Source organism: Mugil cephalus, chromosome 1 (assembly GCF_022458985.1).
Source record: "Mugil cephalus isolate CIBA_MC_2020 chromosome 1, CIBA_Mcephalus_1.1, whole genome shotgun sequence".
In the NCBI taxonomy this organism is placed as follows: Eukaryota; Metazoa; Chordata; class Actinopteri; order Mugiliformes; family Mugilidae; genus Mugil; species Mugil cephalus.
Window position 1 is genome coordinate 37,321,326 of NC_061770.1, and position 24,618 is coordinate 37,345,943.

At 37.4% G+C, this 24,618-nt stretch overlaps 3 protein-coding genes and 1 pseudogene across 3 annotated transcripts; all 4 read left to right on the forward strand.

The window, feature by feature from the left end:
• The first annotated feature begins 1,291 nt into the window (after window positions 1-1,291).
• LOC125021652 lies at window positions 1,292-2,752 on the forward strand. Its single transcript, XM_047607778.1, has 4 exons — window positions 1,292-2,106; window positions 2,201-2,317; window positions 2,390-2,433; window positions 2,512-2,752. The coding sequence occupies exons 1-4, from the start codon at window positions 1,422-1,424 to the stop codon at window positions 2,617-2,619; spliced, it is 954 nt and encodes a 317-aa protein (XP_047463734.1). The 5' UTR covers window positions 1,292-1,421; the 3' UTR covers window positions 2,620-2,752.
• Window positions 2,753-5,892: 3,140 nt separating this feature from the next.
• Window positions 5,893-7,666, forward strand: LOC125021533 (immunoglobulin kappa light chain-like). Its single transcript, XM_047607649.1, has 5 exons — window positions 5,893-5,945; window positions 6,063-6,767; window positions 6,871-6,993; window positions 7,067-7,110; window positions 7,204-7,666. Exons 1-5 carry the CDS (start codon window positions 5,897-5,899, stop codon window positions 7,324-7,326), a joined length of 1,044 nt encoding a protein of 347 aa, XP_047463605.1. The 5' UTR covers window positions 5,893-5,896; the 3' UTR covers window positions 7,327-7,666.
• Window positions 7,667-11,195: 3,529 nt separating this feature from the next.
• Window positions 11,196-12,981, forward strand: LOC125021523 (immunoglobulin kappa light chain-like). Its single transcript, XM_047607637.1, has 5 exons — window positions 11,196-11,248; window positions 11,365-12,066; window positions 12,170-12,292; window positions 12,366-12,409; window positions 12,503-12,981. Exons 1-5 carry the CDS (start codon window positions 11,197-11,199, stop codon window positions 12,623-12,625), a joined length of 1,044 nt encoding a protein of 347 aa, XP_047463593.1. The 5' UTR covers window position 11,196; the 3' UTR covers window positions 12,626-12,981.
• Window positions 12,982-16,488: 3,507 nt separating this feature from the next.
• LOC125021578 lies at window positions 16,489-18,031 on the forward strand (annotated as a pseudogene).
• The last annotated feature ends 6,587 nt before the right edge of the window (window positions 18,032-24,618 follow it).

A 24,618-nucleotide genomic window follows, 5' to 3' on the forward strand; every position in this document is an offset into this window, starting at 1 on the left:
ATCTCATAAATTCACAACCATGTGTATCTGCACATTCAAAGAAGTCGACTACTTCAGTGCTACAGGATGCGGTGAGCATGTGATCATGCTTCCTTATTAATAAGACATAGGCTACCGCATCACGTCTCCTTAACATATCAAACACAGGCTCCTCTGTGAAGAAAGGAGTGAAGAGAAGAGCAAAGCTCTTTTCATTCACCTCAACAATTAGAACACGATGGCATCTGCACAGGTTTTGATCTGTCTGGCGTGTTTGTTCATGGGGAAAATGGGTGAGTTTTGTTTGTGTGACTGTTTATTTCTGATTTTTTTGGTGGTAAAAGCAGAAGAAAAAGAAAAAAAAAGAAGAAAAACTTAAGGTAATGGCTGTCGTCTATGAAAAATGTGCCACTTTTGAAAACCAGAACTTGAAAACAACCCCATTTTTCATATATTTTAGACTAAGCTTTGTCTTAGTTTTGAAAGTTCGGTTTTAGTTTAAATATGGCAAAATAAATCTGTTGTTCATGCAGCATATACAGTGTTTGCCACCATGCTAATCTTAAAACCAGAAGTTGCAGATAACTTCTGAAAAGTTGCAGAGAACTTCTGGTGCTTATGTTTCACTGTTTTACTTCACACAACAAATCAAGCTCAGTCTCTTGAGTAAGGATCAAGATACATAAACACTGCAACGTTTGTTTTTTTTTTATCTCAAATTTGTTGTGTTCCTGTGCCTGCCATTTGTGTCTTTTAGTTTTCAGTAACTCGTGATATGAATTTAGCAAAAATTATATTACGTGATGGTTAATGTGGATTCTGACAGACTTAATTAATTATGAATTTGCTTTTACCCTTTGATTTGATTTCAGCCCAAAGGACTGATTTGAAATCTTCCTCATTCGTTCATCAAGAGAGTCGTTTCATTTCAGCTAATGTTGGTGAGAAAGTGACTTTGCAATGTTTCCATGAAGGTGATGATTCTGCATGGCTCTACTGGTACAAACAAACCATCGGACAGAAACCAAGGCTCATATGCACCTTCTATGTGTTTGATACAAGAATCAGTTTTCATAATGAATTCCAGAACAACCAATGCTTCACAGTGGATACAAGAAAAAGTGTATATCACTTAATGATCACAAACTTGGAAATTTCAGATTCAGCTACCTACTTCTGTGCAACTAGCAATAATTTTGTCTTGGATTTCGCAGAAGGGACTATTGTCAGTGTAAGAAGTTTGGGTGTGAATACTAAAGCTTTAATACATCAGTCGGCATCTGAGACTATGCAGCTCGGAGACTTTCTTTCATGTCTAATTTTGGGGACAATGGGTAAGTTATATATTTCTTCTGTCTTTTAGAAACACCACTCACAGTTCATTACATTAACTATGGAATTGCTTTGTCTTTCATTCCACTTTAATTCAAACAGCTGATCCGATGTTGTCCTCATCTGTTCACCAAGAGATGCGTTTGGTGGCAGCTCACGTTGGCGACAGAGTGACATTAAAATGTTTCTTTAAGAGTAATGTTGTCCCATATCTTTACTGGTTTAAGCAAACTGTGGGACAGAAGCCAAGACTCATCTCGGCTTTCTACAAATACAAAAACACCACCTTCTATGATGACTTCAAGGACAATACACGGTTCAGTCTGGAAACGGGAAATGGCAAAAACCACTTGATGATCACAGATTTGCGTATTTCAGATTCAGCTATTTACTATTGTGTTTATAATTTACACATATTAGAATTTCTAGACGGCTGTATTGTCATTGTAGAGGGCTCAGGTTCGAACATCCAAGCATTGGTCCAACAATCAACCTCCGTCACCGTCCAGCCAGGAGACTCTGTGACTCTGAACTGTACAGTACACACTGGAAGCTGTGGCACAGAACACAGTGTTTACTGGTACAAAAAGGAAGAAGAATCTCATCCAGAAATTATTTATACACAAGGAGTCAGGAATGATCAGTGTGAGAGGAAAGACAACACACAAACACACACCTGCATCTTCAACCTGCCGATGAAGAGTCTGAATCAATCTCATGCTGGGACCTACTACTGCGCTGTTGCTGCATGTGGAATCATTGTGTTTGGTGAGGGAACCAAGCTGGAGTTGGTGGGTGAGTAACTTTATATGAAAGGTTGTTTTATTTTTAGAAATATTTCCTCCCACTGTAACATAGTTAAAAGCTTTATAATGTCTCCTGCTTTCAGAAAACTCAGAGAAACTGGACTTGGTGTCAGTGTTGAGTGTGGCCGTCACATTCACCACAATCTTAGTGTTTTTTTTAGTGTGTGAAATCACCAACATCAACAGCTGCTTCTGTACAGGTAATTGCTCTACTTTGTATATAGCGTATATGAATTGAATGTCATTTGTTAAGTTTTACTCCTGTTTTTCAGACACCCGAGAAAGATTTTCAGATCCATCCACAAAACTTGCAGAGGTAATTTATGCTTCAATAAAAATATTTTTGTTTCTTATTTCTGACAACGAGTAAATAGTTTACTATTTCCATCACCAGGGTTACCAAAATAAAGATAGCCCCTGTAACAACGAGTCAGGAGAGGCCAACAGGAGAGTGGAGGACAACACCCGGAGTGAATGTGTGTACTTCAATGTAAAGCAGTAGAGTTGGACGTTTCTGTCTCAGACTTCATCATTTCTCTTTTAATGTACAATATGATGTGTAAATTCGTGCCTCGTTGTCATGTGTGACAACTGCATGACCTTGATTTCCAATAAACTTGTTGAACATGATTCAAACGTATAAAAGACCATTTCCACCACTCAGCCCTCATGTGTCGATTATTTGACAGGGAAGAAGTCTTCAAGGCTCAAGAACAAGACATGCACACACACACACACACTCAGTGACACACCCAGAGCCATTTCCTTTTATTGTCTCCATGCGGTTGAAGTCGAAAAGGCGACAACCTGTGGGTGTCTGGTACTTTGCATCATAATCACTATCCACTGTGTCTACAAGTATACAGACAAACAACATATTATTATTTTTGCTAATGTGGTGAAGGTGGACTTGTATGAATATTCTGGTTAAAACACTTAATTCTTAGAAACCACCAGAACAACATTCAGCCACAAAGATTTTGAGGAAGGGTAAAGTCCCTTTGGCCTCTGTGCTACTTCTACACTACCACAGCTCAAATGCATGATGATCTTACAGCAGACGTTGCATTGCTGCAGATTAATCTACCAAACAACACAGAAAGCAGTTAACATTAGCCTCAGTAGCGACGTATTTTCATAGTGTGGTATCAGGACTTTGGGTTAGGGTTAAGGTTATATATATGATTTCATACACCACCTTAAGTTTGCTAAGTAAAAGCGATATTTCTGAAATTTCGATAAAGTTGTACATGTTCCCATTGAAAGGTGTTTTGCGAATGAGCTGTAACTCTTGTAAGGTCTTGTCTCGCGATATCACATTATTCTCTTAAATTCTCATCAAGTGAGACTCCACCTTGAGGAAAATGGACTTCAAATGAAGTGGTCGAATGACCCCCTGTGTCATCTTCACTGATTCCAGTGATGGAGAAATGTAAAAAAAAAAAAGTGTTTCTATTGCACTTTTGTAAAACCCTTTTATATCGATGGGTGTGAAAACCATCTCATGAGAGCGCAAAAGTGTTTTGCGCATTACTGTACAGTCCGAAAAACCTCTCAAATATCAACAAAGGTTTTAGGCAGATGTGTAAAAATTATGCTGTAAACAAAAAATTCCTAAATGGAAGTGTTGATGGTTTATTTTCATCATGAATGAACAGGAGAGAAATCTAAATCTAATCTGTATTTGGCGTGACCACCCTTTGCCTTCAAGACAGCATCAGTTCCTCGAGGTCCACTTGCACACTGTTTTTGAAGGACCTCAGTTGGCAGGTTGTTCCGGACATCTTGGAGAACTTACCACAGATCTTCTGTGGATGTAGGCTTCCTCAAATACTTCTCATTCTTCATGTTATCTCAGACATACTCCATGATGTTGAGATAAGGGCTCTGTGGAAGCCATGCCGTTACTTCCAGGGCTACTTCTTTAGACTGAAGATAGTTCTTAATGACCTTGGCTGTATGTTTGGGGTCTTTGTCCTGCTGCAGAATAAATTTGGAGCCAATCATACACCTCGCTGGTAGTATTGCATGATGGATATGCAGCTGCCTGTATTTCTCAGCCTTGACAACACCATTAATTGTGACCAAATCCCCAACTCCAATTGCAGAAATGCAACCCCAAACCTCCACCATGCTTCACTGTTGTCTGCAGACACTCATTATTGTACAGCTATTCCAGCCTTTTGACAAACAAACTACCTTCTGCTACAGCCAAATATACCATATTTTGACTCATCAGTCCAGAGCACAAGTAGCCGTTTTTCTTCACACCAGTTACTATGTTTTTATTAGGGGTGTAATGATTCGTTTTAAGAACGATTCGATTCGATTCACAATTCCTGGTTCCGATACTATTCAAGGACGATTTTAGGTAATTTAGAAATATATGATCCGAAACGATTCAGTGGCTTGAAATCGATTCAGTAACTTTTTAGCCAAAAATTAAACCAGTGTGACTGAAATAAACACCTACTCAGTGTTTCCTCTACATTCACTTAGGAGTAGCTGGCCACCAGCAGATAACTATCTTGTTCAATATCTACTCTTTCGGGGTTCTTAATCTACCGGTTACTTTTTATCCGCTGGACGGTGCTCGGTTTATCAATAAAGAACAAGGTTATTATGGCCCAGAAGTTTAACACCACATGTCCGTTTCTGTTTATTAGCTCCTCTTTTGAGCGCTGACTTTCTCATTACACGCTGGTCTGTTGACAATACCACATGATGGTGGTGACTGACGTTACACGTTAAATTATCCGACGTTTCATCGAGTTGTTTTCCTTTGCTCAGGTCACTGTGTGTCACTGGTGGGATGAGATGGAGAGGCAAGGAGATGTGAAAGCGAATGTTAGCATAGACATTAATTTTGCCATTGATGTTAGCCGGAAGCTAACGCATATTTGTATAACGGTGTTTTCGGTATATAAAACTAATTTGTAAATTTTGTTTGTCCACTTTTACAGTGTTTCTCAAATAAATACTCTAAGAGGATCCTCTGACGTCCTTAATCCAATGCGTTATTTCCTAGTATCGATACAATTGATTGATTACCTTTTAAATCGATATTAGATCGATGTATGTCGTCTGGACAGCCAACTTGCCAAGTACAGATCGATGTAGTTGAATCGTAGCAAAATAAACCGATTCATCGATGTGGTGGATGAATCATTATACCCCTAGTTTTTATCCATAGTTGAGTCACATCTCTGGACAGTAGATGGTTGTACCTGGGTCCCACTGCTTTCTGCAACTCTGGAAATAAGCTTGATGTGTTTTTTACAGTCCTTTTACCTATGAGGACTGATGCTGGTTTGAAGACAAGGGGTAGTAACACCAAATATTGATGTGACTTAGATTTTTCTTTGTTCATTCACTTGGCAGAAAAAATAATAATTCAATTTTAAAGTACATTGTTGTTCTCTTGGAGGCACTGTCTGTGCTTTAACAAAACCAAATTCTGAACAAACACATCGACTGTGTCACACTATAAGACTAATCAGGGAAATCCGTAAAGAGTTACATGTTTTACGACAGATTTTGTAGTAATGTATATTTCGGTGACTTGAAGAACCATTATGTTCGTCAAATATCTCTCAACATGTCTTAAGTCCTGCCCCTTAGCCAAATACCAAATGTGTCACTGTGGCTGTGAACATGTTACTTAATGGGACGTACAGTTTCACTTCAGATTGGCCAATCAAACAAAGTCTTGTCTTTGAAGAGTTGGTGAAGCTCAAGAGCGAGATTCATTTCACTCAGAAGTCACATATTTGAACACGATGACATCTGTAACATTTCTTTTGTACCTCACATGTTTGTTCTTGAAGGGTGAGTTGTGTTTTTGTGATGGTAGTTTATATCTTAGTGACACCGAATTGTTTCTCATTTCTATACTATAATTTATCTTGTAATAATATGAAATCAACTATGTCTTTGCTTTTTCAGCTCAGGAGACACATCAGTCCTCATCTTTTCATCAAGAGAGTGGCTTCAGATCAGTAAATGTTGGTGAAAGTGTAATTTTGCGATGTTTCTATGAAAATGATGTGTCAGCAAGGTTTTATTGGTACAAGCAAACATTGGGACAGAAACCAAAGCTCATTTCTACTTTCTACATCTATGATGACACTGAAGTTTTTTATGATGAATTTGTGAACAATTCACGCTTCACACTGGAAATTAAAAATGGTAAAAACCACTTAAGTATTTCAGATTTACGTATTTCAGACTCAGCTACTTATTACTGTGCATGTAGACTTTCAGTAACTTTTGAATTTGCAGAAGGCGTTACAGTCAGTGTAAAAGGTTCAGGTTTGAATATTAACACTTCAGTTCATCAGTCTTCATCTGAGACCGTCCAGCTAGGAGACTCTGTGACTCTGAACTGTACAGTACACACTGGGACCTATGATGGAGAACACAGCGTTTACTGGTTCAAAGACTCTGAAGAATCTCATCCAGGACTCATTTACACTCAAGGAGGCAGAAATGATCAGTGTGGAAGAAAAAAAAACAACACAAAAACACGCACCTGTGTCTACAACCTGCCAATGGAGAACCTGAATCTGTCTCATAATGGGATCTACTACTGTGCTGTTGCCTCATGTGGACACATACTGTTTGGAAATGGGACCAAGCTGGAGTTGAAGAGTGAGTAGAACTGTAACCGATGTTTTCTGATCTGATTAACAGTTCTGAGTATTACATGAAGATGATGTTGTTAATGTCATTCCATGTCTGCCTCATGCTGCAGATGAGGAGGTTTCTCTTGTCTTGGTTTATTTCTTGAGTGGTGCTTTGGCATTCACCACTATCCTGACACTTTCACTGGCTGCCTTACTGTACACACAGAAGAGAAAAGGCCAGCAAGTTACAGGTAAATTGTACTGTTTATTGTGTGATTAGTGAATTTTAACATCATAGAAACACTATTTTTTTGTGTGTTTCAGAGTCTGATGCAAGATTTTCGGCTTCATACCCAATGAACTCAGAGGTATCCAGATAACTTTCAAAATTATCTCTTTACTTAAATGTTTTCTTCTTAAGTATGTGACACATTATAAGTTGTTGTTTTCTATTTTATTAGCACAGTTTCCAGGCTGAAGAAAACCTCCATTACGCTGCTTTAAGTGTAAAGAAGGCCAATCGATCCAGAAGTCAAAGAGATGATACAGAGGATAAATGTATTTACTCTGGTGTTAGGAAATAAAACCAATCATGTTTTAGTTTTGTCTTTGTATAGCAGGATATGAGTTGTTCTGTAAATAATTACTATAAACTTAACAATTATAAAAATCTCTCTCTGGCTGTTTTCGATAACAAGCGGAAGTGTATCATGACTTTTATGTTACTGGCAATTAAACTGAAATGAATTGTGCAAATTCTATGTCAGAAGTCCACCATTGCCAGATAGTCAGTATACTAGAATTATCCTTTGTTTTTTAAATTTGACCATGGGAAAATAAAATTTAATGATGTCCCGTCAGTATTTTCTCTTCACACTCTAGCAGGTCCTGATTCGTACCACAGCAAAAAAACAAACAAACAAACAAACAAAAAAAACCTTCAGAGAAGCCACGGCAATGACTTCTATTTTATTCTATTCTGATCTGATATGAAATGAGAGACTATTTGCTGCTTGGTCCACCTACCAGTATTTCAACTATTAACTGTGTTTTTAAATGCCTCTTTTATCAACAGTTCCATGTGATTCATGGTTTTATAATTGTGATATAAAAAATTTCTAAAGTTTAGTCCGTGTGTATTCATTAACCAACTTTTATCACTTTTTCTCTTTGTGCTTAACTGTTCCCTGGGTAACACTCATGTTATGGGGACCACATTACACTATGGCTGCAATATATATATATAATATATAATTTAAGACAAAATGAGTCAAGTAGTCATGGCCAAGCACAACAAGAACAAGTAATAGTTTTCCAGATTTATATTGAACTTTATTTAAAAGATCCAACACTGTTTCATAAAATCCTGCATCCACTCTTTGGAAATGTTGCTGCATTCTGGAGGCAGTTTAGTTTTTAGTAAAATTATTCCAAACTGAAGCATCTCTAAATTGACTGACTAACCCAAACTAATGGAGTGAGTATAGGCTGTCACGGAGATCAGCATCAAGGTATGTTCTTTCATCAGTGGTTTTACTTGTGCTTTCTATAAACTGGTGAAATTAAAGGAACAGCAATTCACAGTGAACGACCTACAACCTACCCAAGTACAAAATCATTGTAGTCGCCAAGCACAGCAACAGACCCATGTCTGTTTCCTTTTATCATCTCCATGTGGGTGTAGTTAAAACCTGTGGTTTAGTGAGGCTGGAACTCTGCTTCAGAACATCTGCTAACTCTGTCTACGAGTGTACAGACAAATGACATGTGATTGACGCCTGTGTGGTGAAGGTGGCCTTACATGAATGAGTGGGTTAAAAAATGTAACTCTAAGAAAGTGGTGTTTTAAACTAGTACAATATCAAAGAGAAGTGTACATGTTGTTCCCAAGACCCATTTCAGAGAGTTTCAGGAGGAAGACTTCACATATGGTTTAGATGAGAAGAAATATATAAAGATATATTGGTGCTAACATGTGGCTGAGATTTGGAATTTGACTTGATCAAATAGGTTTCCAGTACATTCTCTTCAACACAGTGTTTTTAATGTAGGCGTGCACCAACTTAAGTGAACATTATTTCATTATCTACTATATCTATTAACGTACTCCTCATTAAACCACATCCACTTCATTTATTCTGTTTGATAACCATATTTATTGTTTTAAAACTATATTTACCTAAATCAGTGTTTCCCAACCTTTTGTTGTCTTCATGCGATTGAAGTCAAAAGGGGACAACCTGTGGGTTTCTGGTATTTTGCATCATAACCGCAATGACCTTATATGAATATTCTGGTTAAAACACATAATTGTTAGAAACCCCCAGAACAACATCCAGCCACAAAGATTTTGAGAAAGGGTGAAGTCTGGCTGGCCTCTGTGCTACTTCTACCCTACTACAGCTCAAATGCATGATGATCTTACAGCATACGTTGCATTGCTGCAGATTAATCTATCAAACAACACAGAAAGCAGTTAGCATTAGCCTCAGTAGCAACGTATTTTCATAGTGTGGTATTAGGACTTAGGGTTAGGGTTAGGGTTGCATACTTCTTCCACCACTTCTTGATTAGCTATGTAGCGAGTGGCCCAGCTGGCCGTTACATTGGTTTAATTGTGCTGCTAATTGTCTTGATCAGTTAATCCATGAGGGTAATGTTAGATAGTGGAATTCTGCTATGGAGCAGAGGATCGTTTGGATTTGCAGCCATGCGATTAAGCATTCTAGTGTGCTCACTTTCAGCAGAATATAATTTCATACACCCGATATAAATGACCAACCTTCTATAATAAAGCAAAGCTGCTGAGCTAAGTAGAATTGCTCTTTGTACTTGTTTCCATTGAAAGGTGTTTTGCGAATGAGCTGTAACTCTTGTAAGGTCTAGTCTCGCGATACCCCATTATTCTCTTAAATTCTCGTCAATCGAGGCTCCACTTTGAGGAAGATTGACTCCAAATGAACTGGTCACATGACCGTCTGTGTCATCTTCACTGATGTCAGTGAAGGAGAAACTTAAGCAAAACACTTTTACATCGATGGGTTTGAAAAAATACCTCATGAGAGCGTAAAAGTGTTTTAGCGATATTTGAGAGTTTTTTTGTAATGTACAGTGATGTACAAAAGTCTTACGCAGATGCGAGAAAAAATGCTGTAAACAAAGAATGCTTTAATTGTTGATGGTTTATTTTCATCATGAATGAACAGGAGAGAAATCTAAATCTAATCAGTATTTGGCATGACCACACTTTGCCTTCAAGACAGCATCAGTTCCTCGAGGTTCACTTGCACACAGTTTTTGAAGGACCTCAGTTGGCAGGTTGTTCCAGACATCTTGGAGAACTTAACACAGATCTTCTGTGGATGTAGGCTTCCTCACATCCTTCTGTCCCTTCATGTAATCACAGACACACTCCATGATGTTGAAATAGGGGCTCTGTGGAAGCCATGCCATTACTTCCAGGGCTACTTCTTTAGACTGAAGATAGTTCTTAATGACCTTGGCTGTATGTTTGGGGTCTTTGTCCTGCTGCAGAATAAATTTGGAACCAATCATACACCTCCCTGGTAGTATTGCATGATGGATATGCAGCTGCCTGTATTTCTCAGCATTGACGACACCATTAATTGTGACCAAATCCCCAACTCCATTTGCAGAAATGCAACACCAAACCTCCGCCATGCTACACTGTTGCCTGCAGACACTCATTATTGTACAGCTCTCCAGCCCTTTGGCACACAAACTCCCTTTTGTTACAGCTGAATATATCATATTTTGACTCATCAGTTCAGGGCACAAGCAGCAATTTTTCTGCACACCAGTCCCTATGTTTTTATCCATAGTGGAGTCACTTCTCTGGACAGTAGATGGGTGTACCCGGGTCACACTGGTTTCTGCAACTTCCGAGCTGATGACACTGTTGGACATCTGGAAATAAGTTTGATGAGTTTTTTATTTGCTGCACTAAATTTCCTTGGTCAACATTTGATCCTAAAACATCCCTGATTTTGTGCAAGTGTACCTATAAGAACTGATGCTGATTTAAATGAAAGGGGCAGTAACACCAAATATTAAGATTTTAAAGTCAATTGTTCTTCTCTTGGAGGAACTTTATGTGCTTTAACAAAACCAAATGCTGAAAGAACACATAGGCTGTGTCATACTATATGACTCATCAGTGAAATCCGTAAAGAGTTACATGTTTTACGACAGATTTTGTAGTAATGTATATTTTGGTGACTTGAAGAGCCATTATGTTCTTCAAATACCTCTCAACATGTCATAAGTCCCGCCCCTTGGCCAAATACCAAGCTTGTCACTGTGGCTGTGAACATGTTACCTAATGGGACGTACAGTTTCACTTCAGATTGGCCAATCAAACAAAGTCTTGTCTTTGAAGAGTCGGTGAAGCTCAAGAGCGAGATTCATTTCACTCTGAAGTCACATATTTGAACATGATGACGTCTGTAACGTTTGTTTTGTACTTCACATGTTTGTTCTTGAAGGGTGAGTTGTGTTTTTGTGATGGTAGTTTATATTTTAGTGACACCAAATTGTGTCTCATTTCTATACTGTAATTTAACTTGTAAAATATGAAATCAACTATGTCTTTGCTTTTTCAGCTCAGGAGACACATCAGTCCTCATCTTTTCATCAAGAGAGTGGCTTCAAATCAGTAAATGTTGGTGAAAGTGTAATCTTGCGTTGTTTCTATGAAAATTATGTGTCAGCAAGGTTTTATTGGTACAAGCAAACATTGGGACAGAAACCAAAGCTCATTTCTACCTTCTATGTCTATGATGATTCTGAAGTATTTTATAATGAATTTGTGAACAATTCACGCTTCACACTAGACATTAAAAATGGTAAAAACCACTTAAGTATTTCACATTTACATATTTCAGACTCAGCTACTTATTACTGTGCATGTAGAGTTTCAGTAATTTTTGAATTTGCAGAAGGTGTTACAGTCAGTGTAAAAGGTTCAGGTTTGAATGTTAACACTTCAGTTCATCAGTCTTCATCTGAGACCGTCCAGCTAGGAGACTCTGTGACTCTGAACTGTACAGTACACACTGGGACCTGTGATGGAGAACACAGAGTTTACTGGTTCAAAGTATCTGAAGAATCTCATCCAGGACTCATTTACACTCATGGAGGCAGGAATGATCAGTGTGAGAGGAAAAGTAAGACAAAAACACGCACCTGTGTCTACAACCTGCCAATGGAGAACCTGACTCTGTCTCATAATGGGATCTACTACTGTGCTGTTGCCTCATGTGGACACATACTATTTGGAAATGGGACCAAGTTGGAGTTGAAGAGTGAGTAGAACTGTAACAGATGTTTTCTGATCTGATTAACAGTTATGATTATTCCTTAAAGATGATGTTGTTAATGTCATTCCATGTCTGCCTCACGCTGCAGATGAGGAGGTTTCTCTTGTACTGGTGTATTTCTTGAGTGGTGCTTTGGCGTTCACCACTATCCTGACACTTTCACTGGCTGCCTTACTGTACACACAGAAGAGAAAAGGCCAGCAAGCTACAGGTAAATTGTACTGTTTATCACGTGATTAGTGAATTTTAACATCATAGAAACACTATTTTTTTGTGTGTTTCAGAGTCTCATGAAACATTTTCGGCTTCATACCCAATGAACTCAGAGGTATCCAGATAACTTTCAAAATAATCTTATTGTTGAAATGTTTTCTTCTTAGGCATGTGACACATTATGAGTTGTTGTTTTCTATTCTATTAGCAGAGTTTCCAGGCTGAAGAAAACCTCCATTACGCTGCTTTAAGTGTAAAGAAGGCCAATCGATCCAGAAGTCAAAGAGATGATACAGAGGATAAATGTATTTACTCCGGTGTTAGAAAATAAAACCAATCATGTTCTTGCTTTGTCTCTCAATAGCAGGATATGAGTTGTTCTGTGAATCATTTCTATAAATGTAACAAAAATAAAAATCTCTCTCTGACTGGTTTTGATAACAAGCGGAAGTGTATCATGACTTTTATGTTTCTGGCAATTTAACTGAGATGAATTGTGCAAATTCTATGTCAGAAGTCCACCATTGCCAGAAAAAATCGGTATACTAGAATTATCCTTTGTACTTTAAATTTGACCATGGGAAAATAAAATTTAATGATGTCCCGTCAGTATTTTCTCTTCACACTCTAGCAGGTCCTGATTCGTACCACAGCAAAAAAACAAACAAACAAACAAAAAAAAAACCTTCAGAGAAGCCACGGCAATGACTTCTATTTTATTCTATTCTGATCTGATATGAAATGAGAGACTATTTGCTGCTTGGTCCGCTTACCAGTATTTCAACTATTAACTGTGTTTTTAAATGCCTCTTTTTTCATCAGTTCCATGTGATTCATGGTTTTATAATTGTGATATAAAAATTTAATCTTGATTTCTAAAGTTTAGTCCGTGTGTATTCATTAACCAACTTTTATCACTTTTTCTCTTTGTGCTTAACTGTTCCCTGGGTAACACTCATGTTATGGGGACCACATTACACTATGGCTGCAATATAATTTAAGACAAAAGGAGTCAAGTAGTCATGGCTAAGGACAACAAGAACAAGTAATAGTTTTCCAGATTTATATTGATCTTTATTTAAAAGATCCAACACTGTTTCATAAAATCCTGCATCCACTCATTGGAAATGTTGCTGCGTTCTGGAGGCAGTTTAGTTTTTAGTAAAATTATTCCAAACTGAGGCATCTCTAAATTGACTGACTAACCCAAACTAATGGAGTGAGTATAGGCTGTCACGGAGCTCAGCATCAAGGTATGTTCTTTCATCAGTGGTTTTACTTGTGCTTTCTTTAAACTGGTGAAATTAAAGGAACAGCAATTCACAGTGAATGACCTACAACCTACCTAAGTACAAAATGTGGATTACAGTCCATGGCGATACACCCACATATGTTTCCTTTTATTGTCTCCATGTGGGTGTAGTTAAAATGTGATGATCTGTTGTTTTGTGAGGCTTGTATTTTGCTTCAGAATATCTGCTAACTGTGTCTACGAGTGTACAGACAAATGACATGTGATTTATGCCTGTGTGGTGAAGGTGACCTTGCATGAATGGGAGGTTAAAAAATGTAACTCTAAGAAAGTGGTGTTTTAAACTAGTACAATATCAAAGAGAAGTGTACATTGTTCTTGCCAAGATCCATTTTAAAGAGGTTCAGGAGGAATATGTCACATATGGTTTAGATGAGAACAAATATATAAAGATATAATGGAGCTAACATGTGGCTGAGATTTGGAATTTGACTTGATCAAATAAGTTTCCAGTACATTCTCTTAAACACAGCGTTTTTAATGTAGGCGTGCACCAACTTAAGTGAACATTATTTAATTATCTACTATATCTATTAACGTACTCCTCATTAAACCACATCCACTTCATTTATTCAGTTTGATAACCATATTTATTGTTTTAAAACTATATTTACCTAAATCAGTGTTCCCAACCTTTTGTTTTCTCCATGCGACTGAAGTCAAAAGGTGACAACCTGTGGGTTTCTGGTATTTTGCATCATAACCACTATGGCCTTATATGAATATTCTGGTTGAAACACATTATTCTTAGAAACCACCAGAAAAATATTCATCCAAAAAGATTTTGAGAAAGGGTGAAGTCCGGCTGGCCTCTGTGCTACTTCTACACTACTACAGCTCAAATGCATGATGATCTTATAGCATACGTTGCATTGCTACAAATTAATCTACCAAACAACATAGAAAGCAGTTAACATTAGCCTCGGTACCGATGTATTTTCATCGTGTGGTATTAGGACTTTGGGTTAGGGTTAGGGTTGGATACTTCTTCCACCATTTCTTGATTAGCTATGTAGAGAGTGGCCCAACTGGCCATTGCATTGGTATAATTGTGCTGCTAATTGTCTTGATCAGTTAATGCATGAGCTTAATGTTAGATAGTGGAATTCTACTGTGGAGCAGAGAATCATCTGGACTTGCAGCAATGCAATGAAAGTTTCTAGTGTGGTTACTTTCAACAGGATATAATTTCATACTCCACCTTAAGTGACCAATCTTCTATAATAAAGTGAAGCTGCTGAGCTACTTGTTTCCATTGAAAGGTGTTTTGTGAATGAGCTTTAACTCTTGTAAGGTCTTGTCTCGCGATACCCCATTATTCTCTTAAATTCTCGTCAACCGAGACTCCACTTTGAGGAAGACTGACTTCACATGAACTGGTCACATGACCCTCTGCGTCATCTTCACTGATGCCGGTGACGGAGAAACTTAAGCAAAACACTTTTATATCGATGGGTTTGAAAAAAAAAACACCTCATGAGAGCGTAAAAGTGTTTTAGCGATATTTGAGTTTTTCGTAATGTGCAAAAGCTTTAGGCAGATGTGGGAAAAAAATGCTGTAAACAAAGAATGCTTTAAGTGTTGATGGTTTATTTTCATCATGAATGAACAGAAGACAATCTAAATCTAATCAGTATTTGGCGTGACCACCCTTTGCCTTTAAGACAGCATGAGTTCCTCGAGGTCCACTTGCACACAGTTTTTGAAGGACCTCAGTTGGCAGGTTGTTCCGGACATCTTGGAGAACTTACAACAGATCTTCTGAGGATGTAGGCTTCCTCACATCCTTCTGTCCCTTCATGTAATCTCAGACAAACTCTGTGGGGGGGGCATGCCATCACTTCCAGGACTTTTTCTTTAGACTGAAGATAGTTCTTAATGACCTTGGCTGCATGTTTGGGGTCTTTATTCTATGCAGAATTCTATGCTGCAGAATAAATTTGGAGCCAATCATACACCTCCCTGGTAGTATTGCATGATGGATAAGTAGCTGCCTGTATTTCTCAGCATTGAGGACACCATTAATCCTGACCACATCCCCAACTCCATTTGCAGAAATGCAGCCTCAAACTTTCAAGGAACCTCCAACATGCTTCACTGTTGCCTGCAGACACTCATTATTGTACAGCAAATAAATACACCAAATTTTGAGTCATCAGTCCAGAGCACAAGCAGCATTTTTTCTGCACACCAGTTCCGATGTTTTTGTTCATAGTGGAGTCACTTCTCTGGTCAGTAGATGGGTGTACCCGGGTCCTACTGGTTTCTGCAATTTCTGAGCTGATGACACTGCTGGACATCTGGAAATAAACTTGATGTGTTTTTCATCTGCTACACTAAATTACCTTGGTCAACCTATGATCCTACAAAATCCGTGATTTTGTGCAAGTGTACCTATAAGAACTGATGCTGGTTTGAAGGAAAGGGGTAGTAATACCAAATATTAATGTAATTTTTCTTTTGTTCACTCACTTGGCAGAAGAGAAAAAATCTATTTTCCCTTCAAAAATTTTAAAGTCAACTGTTGTTGTCTTGGAGGCACTGTCTGTGCTTTAACAAAACCAAATGCTGAACAAACACATAGACTACTCATACTGTATGACTCATCAGTGACATCTGTATAGTGTTACATTTTTTTACTTCAGATTTCGTAGTGATTTATGTTTTGGTGACTTGAAGAGCCATTATGTTCTTCAAATACTTCTCAATATGTCTTAAGTCCTGCCCCTTGGCCAAATACCAAGCTTGTCACTGTGGCTGTGAACATGTTACTTAATGGGACGTACAGTTTCACTTCAGATTGGCCAATCAAACAAAGTCTTGTCTTTGAAGAGTCGGTGAAGCTCAAGAGTGAGATTCTTTTCACTCAGAAGTCAGATATTTGAACACGATGACATCTGTAATGTTTCTTTTCTTCCTGACATGTTTGTTCTTGAAGGGTGAGTTGTGTTTTTGTGATGGTAGTTTCTTATCTTTATGTGCAGAATTGTTTCTCATTTCTATACTATAATTCATCCGTAAAAATATGAAATCAACTGTGTCTTTGCTTTTTCAGCTCAGGAGACACATCAGTCATCATTTGTTCGTCAAGAGAGTGGCTTCAGATCAGTAAATGTTGGTGAAAGTGTAATTTTGCGATGTTTCTATGAAAATCATTTGTCAGCAAGGTTTTATTGGTATAAGCAAACATTGGGACAGAAACCAAAGCTCATTTCTACTTTCTACGTCTATGATAAAACTGAAGTATTTTATAATGAATTTGTGAACAACTCACGCTTCACACTGGAAATTAAAAATGGTAAAAACCACTTAAGTATTTCAGATTTACATATTTCAGACTCAGCTACTTATTACTGTGCATGTAGACTTTCAGTAATTTTTGAATTTGCAGAAGGTGTTACAGTCAGTGTAAAAGGTTCAGGTTTGAATATTAACACTTCAGTTCAGTCTTCATCTGAGATCATCCAGCTAGGAGACTCTGTGACTCTGAACTGTACAGTACACACTGGGACCTATGATGGAGAACACAGCGTTTACTGGTTCAAAGACTCTGAAGAATCTCATCCAGGACTCATTTACACTCATGGAGGCAGAAATGATGAGTGTGGGAGAAAAAAACAGACAAAAACACGCACTGTGTCTACAACCTGCCAATGGAGAACCTGACTCTGTCTCATAATGGGATCTACTACTGTGCTGTTGCCTCATGTGGACACATACTGTTTGGAAATGGGACCAAGTTGGAGTTGAAGAGTGAGTAGAACTGTAACAGATGTTTCTGATCTGATTAACAGTTCAGATTATTCCTTAAAGATGATGTTGTTAATGTCATTCCATGTCTGCCTCATGCTGCAGATGAGGAGGTTTCTCTTGTCTTGGTGTATTTCTTGAGTGGTGCTTTGGCGTTCACCACTATCCTGACACTTTCACTGGCTGCCTTACTGTACACACAGAAGAGAAAAGGCCAGCAAGTTACAGGTAAATTGTACTGTTTATCACGTGATTAGTGAATTTTAACATCATAGAAACACAATTTTTTTGTGTGTTTCAGAGTCTGATGCAACATTTTCGGCTTCATACCCAATGAACTCAGAGGTATCCAGATAACTTTCAAAATTATCTCTTTACTTAAATGTTTTCTTCTTAGGTATGTGACACATTATAAGTTGTTGTTTTCTATTCTATTAGCAGAGTTTCCAGGCTGAAGAAAACCTCCATTACGCTGCTTTAAGAGTAAAGAAGGCCAATCGATCCAGAAGTCAAAGAGATGACACAGAGGATAAATGTATCTACTCTGGTGTTAGAAAATAAAACTGATCATGTTTTAGTTTTGTCTTTGTATAGCAGTATATGAGTAGTTCTGTAAATAATTACTAGAAACTTAACAAAAACAAAAATCTCTCTCTGGCTGGTTTTGATAACAAGCGGAAGTGTATCATGATTTTTATGTTATGCATTATAATAATTTAATTTATTAAATATTAATAAATATAATTATTTTTTTAATTTGACCTATTAATTAGAGTCCTGATTCTTAATCGCAGGTCGATTGTACTACATGCAATAAAATAACAATTAACAACCTCGAAGCGGAATGATTTATTTATTCTATTGTTTGATATGAAATGAGAGACTATTGCTGCTTGGTCCACCTACCAGTATTCAATATTAACTGTGTTTTTAAATGCCTAACAGTTCCATGTGATTCATGGTTTTATAATTGTGAATAAAATTTAATCTTGGTTCTAAAGTTTGTCCGTGTGTATTATTAGCCAACTTTTATCACTTTTTCTCTTTGTGCTTAAGTGTTCCCTGGGTAATACTCATGTTATGGGGACACTAATAAAGCTGCAATAAATTTAAGACAATGAAGTAGTCATGGTCAAGACAACAAGAACAAGTAATAGTTTTCAGATTTATATGACCTTATTTAAAAGATCCAACACTGTTTCATAAAATCCTGCATCCACTCTTTGAAATGTTGCTCCATTCTGGAGGCAGTTTAGTTTTTATAAAATTATTCCAAACTGAAACATCTCTAAATTAAGTGACTAACCCAAACTAATGGAGTGAGTATAGGCTGTCACGGAGCTCAGCATCAAGGTATGTTCTTTCATCAGTGGTTTTTACTTGTGCTTTCTATAAACTGGTGAAATGAAAGGAACAAGACAATTCACAGTGAATGACCTACAACCTACCTAAGTACAAAATCCATTATAGTCGCAAGCACACCCATGTCTGTTTCCTTTATCATCTCCATGTGGGTGTAGTTAAAACCTGTGGTTTAGTGTAGGCTGGAACTCTGCTTCAGAACATCTGCTAACTCTGTCTACGGTGTACAGACAAATGACATGTGATTGATGCCTGTGTGGTGAAGGTGGCCTTGCATGAATGAGTGGGTTAAAAAATGTAACTCTAAGAAAGTGGTGTTTTAAACTAGTACAATATCAAAGAGAAGTTACATGTTGTTCCAAGACCCATTTCAAGAGGTTTCAGGAGGAAGACTTCACATATAGTTTAGATGAGAAGAAATATATAAAGATATATTGGTGCTAACATGTGGCTGAGATTTTGAATTTGACTTGATCAAATAGGTTTCCAGTACATTCTCTTCAACACAGTGTTTTTAACGTAGGCGTGCACCAACTTAGGTGAACATTATTTAATTATCTACTATATCTATTAACGTACTCCTCATTAAACCACATCCACTTCATTTATTCTGTTTGATAACCATATTTATTGTTTTAAAACTATATTTACCTAAATCAGTGTTCCCAACCTTTGTTGTTTCATGCGATTGAAGTCAAAAGGACAACTGTGGTTCTGTATTTTGCATCATAACAATGCCTTATTGATATTCTGTTAAACACATTTAGAAACCCCAGAAAAATCACCAAAGATTTGAGAAAGGGTGAGTCGGCTGGCCTCTGTGCTACTTCTACCTATAAGCTCAATGCTGATGATCTTACAGCATACGTTGCATTGCTGCAGATTAATCTATCAACAACACAGAAGCAGTACATTAGCTCAGTAGCAAGTATTTTCATAGTGTGGTATTAGATTAGGGTTAGGGTTAGGGTTGCATACTTCTTCCACCACTTCTTGATTACTATGTAGCGAGTGGCCAGCTGGCCGTTCATTGGTTTATGTGCTGCTATTGTTTGATCAGTTAATCCATGAGGGTAATGTTAGATAGTGGAATTGCTATGGAGCAGAGATCGTTTGATTGCAGCAGCGATTAAGTTCTAGTGTGCTCACTTTCAGCGATATAATTTCATACACCCTTAAATGACAACTTCTATAATAAAGCAAACTGCTGAGCAAGTAAATTGCTCTTGTACTTGTTTCCATTGAAGGTGTTTTGCGAATGAGCTGTACTCTTGTAAGTTAGTCTCGCGTACCATTCTCTTAAATTTCGTCAATCGAGGCTCCACTTTGAGGAAGATTGACTCAAATGAACTGGTCACATGACGTCTGTGTCATCTTCACTGATGTCGTGAGGAGAAACTTAAGCAAAACACTTTTACATCGTGGGTTTGAAAATACCTCATGAGACGTAAGTGTTTTCGATATTTGAGAGTTTTTGTAAGTACAGTGATGTACAAAGTCTTAGCAGATGGAGAAAATGCTGTAACAAAGAATGCTTTAATGTTGTGGTTATTTTCATCATGAATGACAGGAGGAAATCTAAATCTAATCAGTATTTGGCTGACACTTGCTTAAGACACATCAGTTCCTCGAGGTTCACTTGCAACAGTTTTGAAGGACCTCAGTTGAGGTTGTTCCAGACATCTGGAAACTTACACAGATTTGTGGATTAGGCTTCCTCACATCCTCTGTCCTTCATGTAATCACAGACACACTCCATGATGTTGAAATAGGGCTCTGTGAAGCCATGCCATTACTTCCAGGGCTACTTCTTTAGACGAAGTAGTTCTAATGACCTTGGCTGATGTTGGTCTTTGTCCTGCTGCGAATAATTTGGACCAATATACACCTCCTGTAGTATTGCATGTGGATATGCAGCGCCTGTATTTCAGCATTGACGACACCATTAATTGTGACAATCCCCAACTCCATTTGCAGAAATGCAACACCAAACTCGCCATGCCACTGTTGCTGCAGACATCATTATTGTACAGCTCTCCAGCCTTTGCAACAAATCCTTGTTAAGCGAATATATCTATTTTGACTCATCAGTAGGGCACAAGCAGCATTTCTGCACACCAGTCCTATGTTTTTATCATAGTGGAGTCACTTCTCTGGAAGTAGATGGGTGTACCGGTCACACTGGTTCTGCAACTTCGAGCTGATGACAGTTGGACATCTGGAAATAAGTTGATGAGTTTTTATTGCTGCACTAATTTCCTGGTCAAATTGATCCTAAACATCCCTGATTTTGTGCAAGTGTACTATAAGAATGATGCTGATTAATGAAAGGGCGTAACACAATATTAAGATTTTAAAGTCAATTGTTCTTCTCTGGAGGACTTTATGTGCTTTAACAAACAAATGCTGAAGAACACATAGCTGTGTCATATATATGATCATCAGTGAAATCCGTAAAGAGTTACATGTTTTCGAAGATTTTTGTATGTATATTTGGTGACTTGAAGAGCCATTATGTTCTTCAAATACTCTCAAATGTCATAAGTCCGCCCCTGCAAATACAAGCTTGTCACTGTGGCTGTGAACATGTTACTAAGGGACGTACAGTTTCACTTCAGATTGGCCATCAAACAAATCTTGTCTTTGAGAGTCGGTGAAGTCAGAGCGAGATTCATTTCACTCTGAAGTCAATATTTGAACATGATGACGTCTGTAAGTTGTTGTACTTCCATGTTTGTTCTTGAAGGGTGAGTGTGTTTTGTGATGGTAGTTATATTTAGTGACACAAATTGTGTCTCATTTCTATATGTAATTTAACTTGTAAAATATGAATAACTATGTCTTTGCTTTTCAGTAGGAGACCATCAGTCCTATCTTTTCATCAAGAGAGTGCTTCAAATCAGTAAAGTTGGTGAAAGTGTAATCTTGCTTGTTCTATGAAAATTATGTGTCAGCAAGGTTTTATTGGTACAAGCAAAATTGGGACAGAAACCAAAGCTCATTTTACCTTCTATGTCTATGATGATTCTGAAGTATTTATAATGAATTTGTGAACAATTCAGCTTCACACTAGACATTAAAATGGTAAAAACCACTTAAGTATTTCACATTTACATATTTCAGACTCAGCTACTTATTATGTGCATGTAGAGTTCAGTAATTTTTGAATTTGCAGAAGGTGTTACAGCAGTGTAAAAGGTTCAGGTTGAATGTTAACATTCAGTTCATCATCTTCATCTGAGACGTCCAGCTAGGAGACTCTGTGACTCTGACTGTACAGTAACACTGGGACCTGTGATGGAGAACACAGAGTTTACTGGTTCAAGTATCTGAAGAATCTCATCCAGGACTCATTTACATCATGAGGCAGAATGATAGTGTGAGGGAAAAGTAAGACAAAACAGCACTGGTCTACAACTGCCAATGAGAACCTGACTCTGTTCATAATGGATCTATACTGTGCTGTTGCCTCATGTGGACAATATATTTGGAAATGGGACCAAGTTGGAGTTGAAGAGTGAGTAGAACTGTACAGATGTTTCTGATTGATTAACAGTTATGATATTCCTTAAGTGATGTTGTTATGTCATTCCATGTCTGCCTCACGTGCAGATGAGGAGGTTTTTTGTATGGTGTATTCTTGAGTGTGCTTGGCGTTCACCACTATCTGACACTTTCACTGGCTGCCTTACTGTACACAAAGAGAAAGGCCAGCAAGTACAGGTAAATTGTATGTTTATCAGTGATTAGTGAATTTTAACTCATAGAAACACTATTTTTTGTGTGTTTCAGAGTCTAGAACATTTTCGGTTCATACCCAATGACTCGAGGTATCCAGATACTTCAAAATATCTTTTTAAATGTTTCTCTTAGGATGTGACACATTATAGTTGTTGTTTTTATTCTATTAGCAAGTTTCCAGGCTGAAGAAACTCCATACGCTGTTTAAGTGTAAGAAGGCAATCGATCCAGAAGTCAAAGAGATGATACAGAGATAATGTATTACTCGTGTTAGAATAAAACCAATCATTTCTTTTGTCTCTCAATAGCAGGATATGAGTTGTTCTGTGAATCATTTCTATAATGTAACAAAAATAAAAATCTCTCTCTGACTGTTTGATAACAGGGAAGTGTTCATGACTTTTATTTTTCTGAATTAACTGAGATGAATTGTGCAAATTCTATGTAGAGTCCCCATTGCCAGAAAAAATCGTATACAGAATTATCCTTTGTACTTTAAATTGACATGGGAAATAAATTTATGATGTCCGTCAGTATTTTCTCTTCACACTCTAGCGTCTGATTCGTACCACAGCAAAAAAACAAACAAACAAACAAAAAAAACTTCAGAGAAGCCACGGCATGACTTCTATTTTATTCATTCTGATCTATATGAAATGAGAGACTATTGGCTTGGTCCCTTACCAGTATTTCAACTATTAACTGTGTTTTAAATGCTCTTTTTCATCAGTTCTGTGATTCATGTTTTAATTGTGATATAAAATTAATCTTGATCTAAAGTTTAGTCCGTGTGTATTATTAACCAACTTTTATCACTTTTTCTCTTGTGCTTACTGTTCCCTGGGTAACACTCATGTTATGGACCACATTACACTATGGCTGCAATATAATTTAAGACAAAGAGTCAAGTAGTCATGGCTAAGGACAACAAGAAAAGTAATAGTTTTCAGATTATATTGATCTTTATTTAAAGATCCAACACTGTTTCATAAAATCCTGCATCCACTCTTGGAAATGTTGCTGCGTTCTGAGGCAGTTGTTTTTAGTAAAATTATCCAAACTGAGGCATCTCTAAATGACTGACTAACCAAACTAATGGAGTGGTAAGGCTGTCACGGGCTCAGCATAAGGTATGTCTTTATCAGTGGTTTTACTTGTGCTTTCTTTAACTGGTGAAATTAAAGAACAGCAATTCACAGTGAATGACTACAACCACTAAGTACAAATGTGGATTACAGTCCATGCGACACCCACATATGTTCTTTATGTCTCCATGTGGGTGTAGTTAAAAGTGATGATCTGTTGTTTTGTGGGCTTGTATTTTGCTTCAGAATATTGCTACTGTGTCTACGAGTGTACAACAAATGAATGTGATTATGCTGTGTGGTGAAGTGACTTGCATGAATGGAGGTTAAAAATGTAACTCTAAGAAAGTGTGTTTTAAACTAGTACAATATCAAAGAGAGTGTACATTGTTCTTGCCAAGATCATTTAAAGGTCAGGAGAATATGTCACATAGGTTTAGATGAGAAAAATATAAAGATATAATGGAGCTACATGGCTGGATTTGGAATTTGACTTGATCAAATAAGTTTCAGTACATTCTCTTAACACAGGTTTTTAATGTAGCGTGCACAACTAAGTGACATTATTTAATTATTACTATATCTATTAACGTACTCTCATTAAACACTCACTTCATTTTTCGTTGATAACATATTTTGTTAAACTATATTTACCTAATCAGTGTTCCCAACCTTTTTTTCTCCATCGACTGAGTCAAAAGGTGAAACTGTGGTTTCTGGTATTTGCATCATAACCATATGGCCTTATATGAATATTCTGGTGAAACACATTATTCTTAGAAACCACCAGAAAATATTCACCAAAAAGATTTGAAAGGGTGAAGTCGCTGGCCTCTGTGCTACTTTAACTATACAGCTAATGCATGATGATCTTAAGCATACTTGCATTGTACAAATTATCTACCAAACACATAGAAGCAGTTAACATTAGCTCGGTCGATGTATTTCATCGTGTGGTATTAGGACTTTGGGTTAGGGTTAGGGTGGATACTTCTTCCACCATTTCTTGATTAGCTATGTAGAGAGTGGCCCAATGGCCATTGCATTGGTATAATTGTGCTGCTAATTGTCTTG

Bases quoted from the DNA above. Each gene is read 5' to 3' on its own strand.
- LOC125021652 (XM_047607778.1), top strand. From the start codon at position 1,422: ATGTTGTCCTCATCTGTTCACCAAGAGATGCGTTTGGTGGCAGCTCAC. The intron at 2,107-2,200 runs GTGAGTAACTTT...TCCTGCTTTCAG, and splicing joins AACCAAGCTGGAGTTGGTGG to AAAACTCAGAGAAACTGGAC. The intron at 2,434-2,511 runs GTAATTTATGCT...TTCCATCACCAG, and splicing joins CATCCACAAAACTTGCAGAG to GGTTACCAAAATAAAGATAG.
- LOC125021533 (XM_047607649.1), top strand. From the start codon at position 5,897: ATGACATCTGTAACATTTCTTTTGTACCTCACATGTTTGTTCTTGAAG. The intron at 5,946-6,062 runs GTGAGTTGTGTT...TTGCTTTTTCAG, and splicing joins CACATGTTTGTTCTTGAAGG to CTCAGGAGACACATCAGTCC. The intron at 6,994-7,066 runs GTAAATTGTACT...TGTGTGTTTCAG, and splicing joins AAAAGGCCAGCAAGTTACAG to AGTCTGATGCAAGATTTTCG.
- LOC125021523 (XM_047607637.1), top strand. From the start codon at position 11,197: ATGATGACGTCTGTAACGTTTGTTTTGTACTTCACATGTTTGTTCTTG. The intron at 11,249-11,364 runs GTGAGTTGTGTT...TTGCTTTTTCAG, and splicing joins CACATGTTTGTTCTTGAAGG to CTCAGGAGACACATCAGTCC. The intron at 12,410-12,502 runs GTATCCAGATAA...CTATTCTATTAG, and splicing joins CATACCCAATGAACTCAGAG to CAGAGTTTCCAGGCTGAAGA.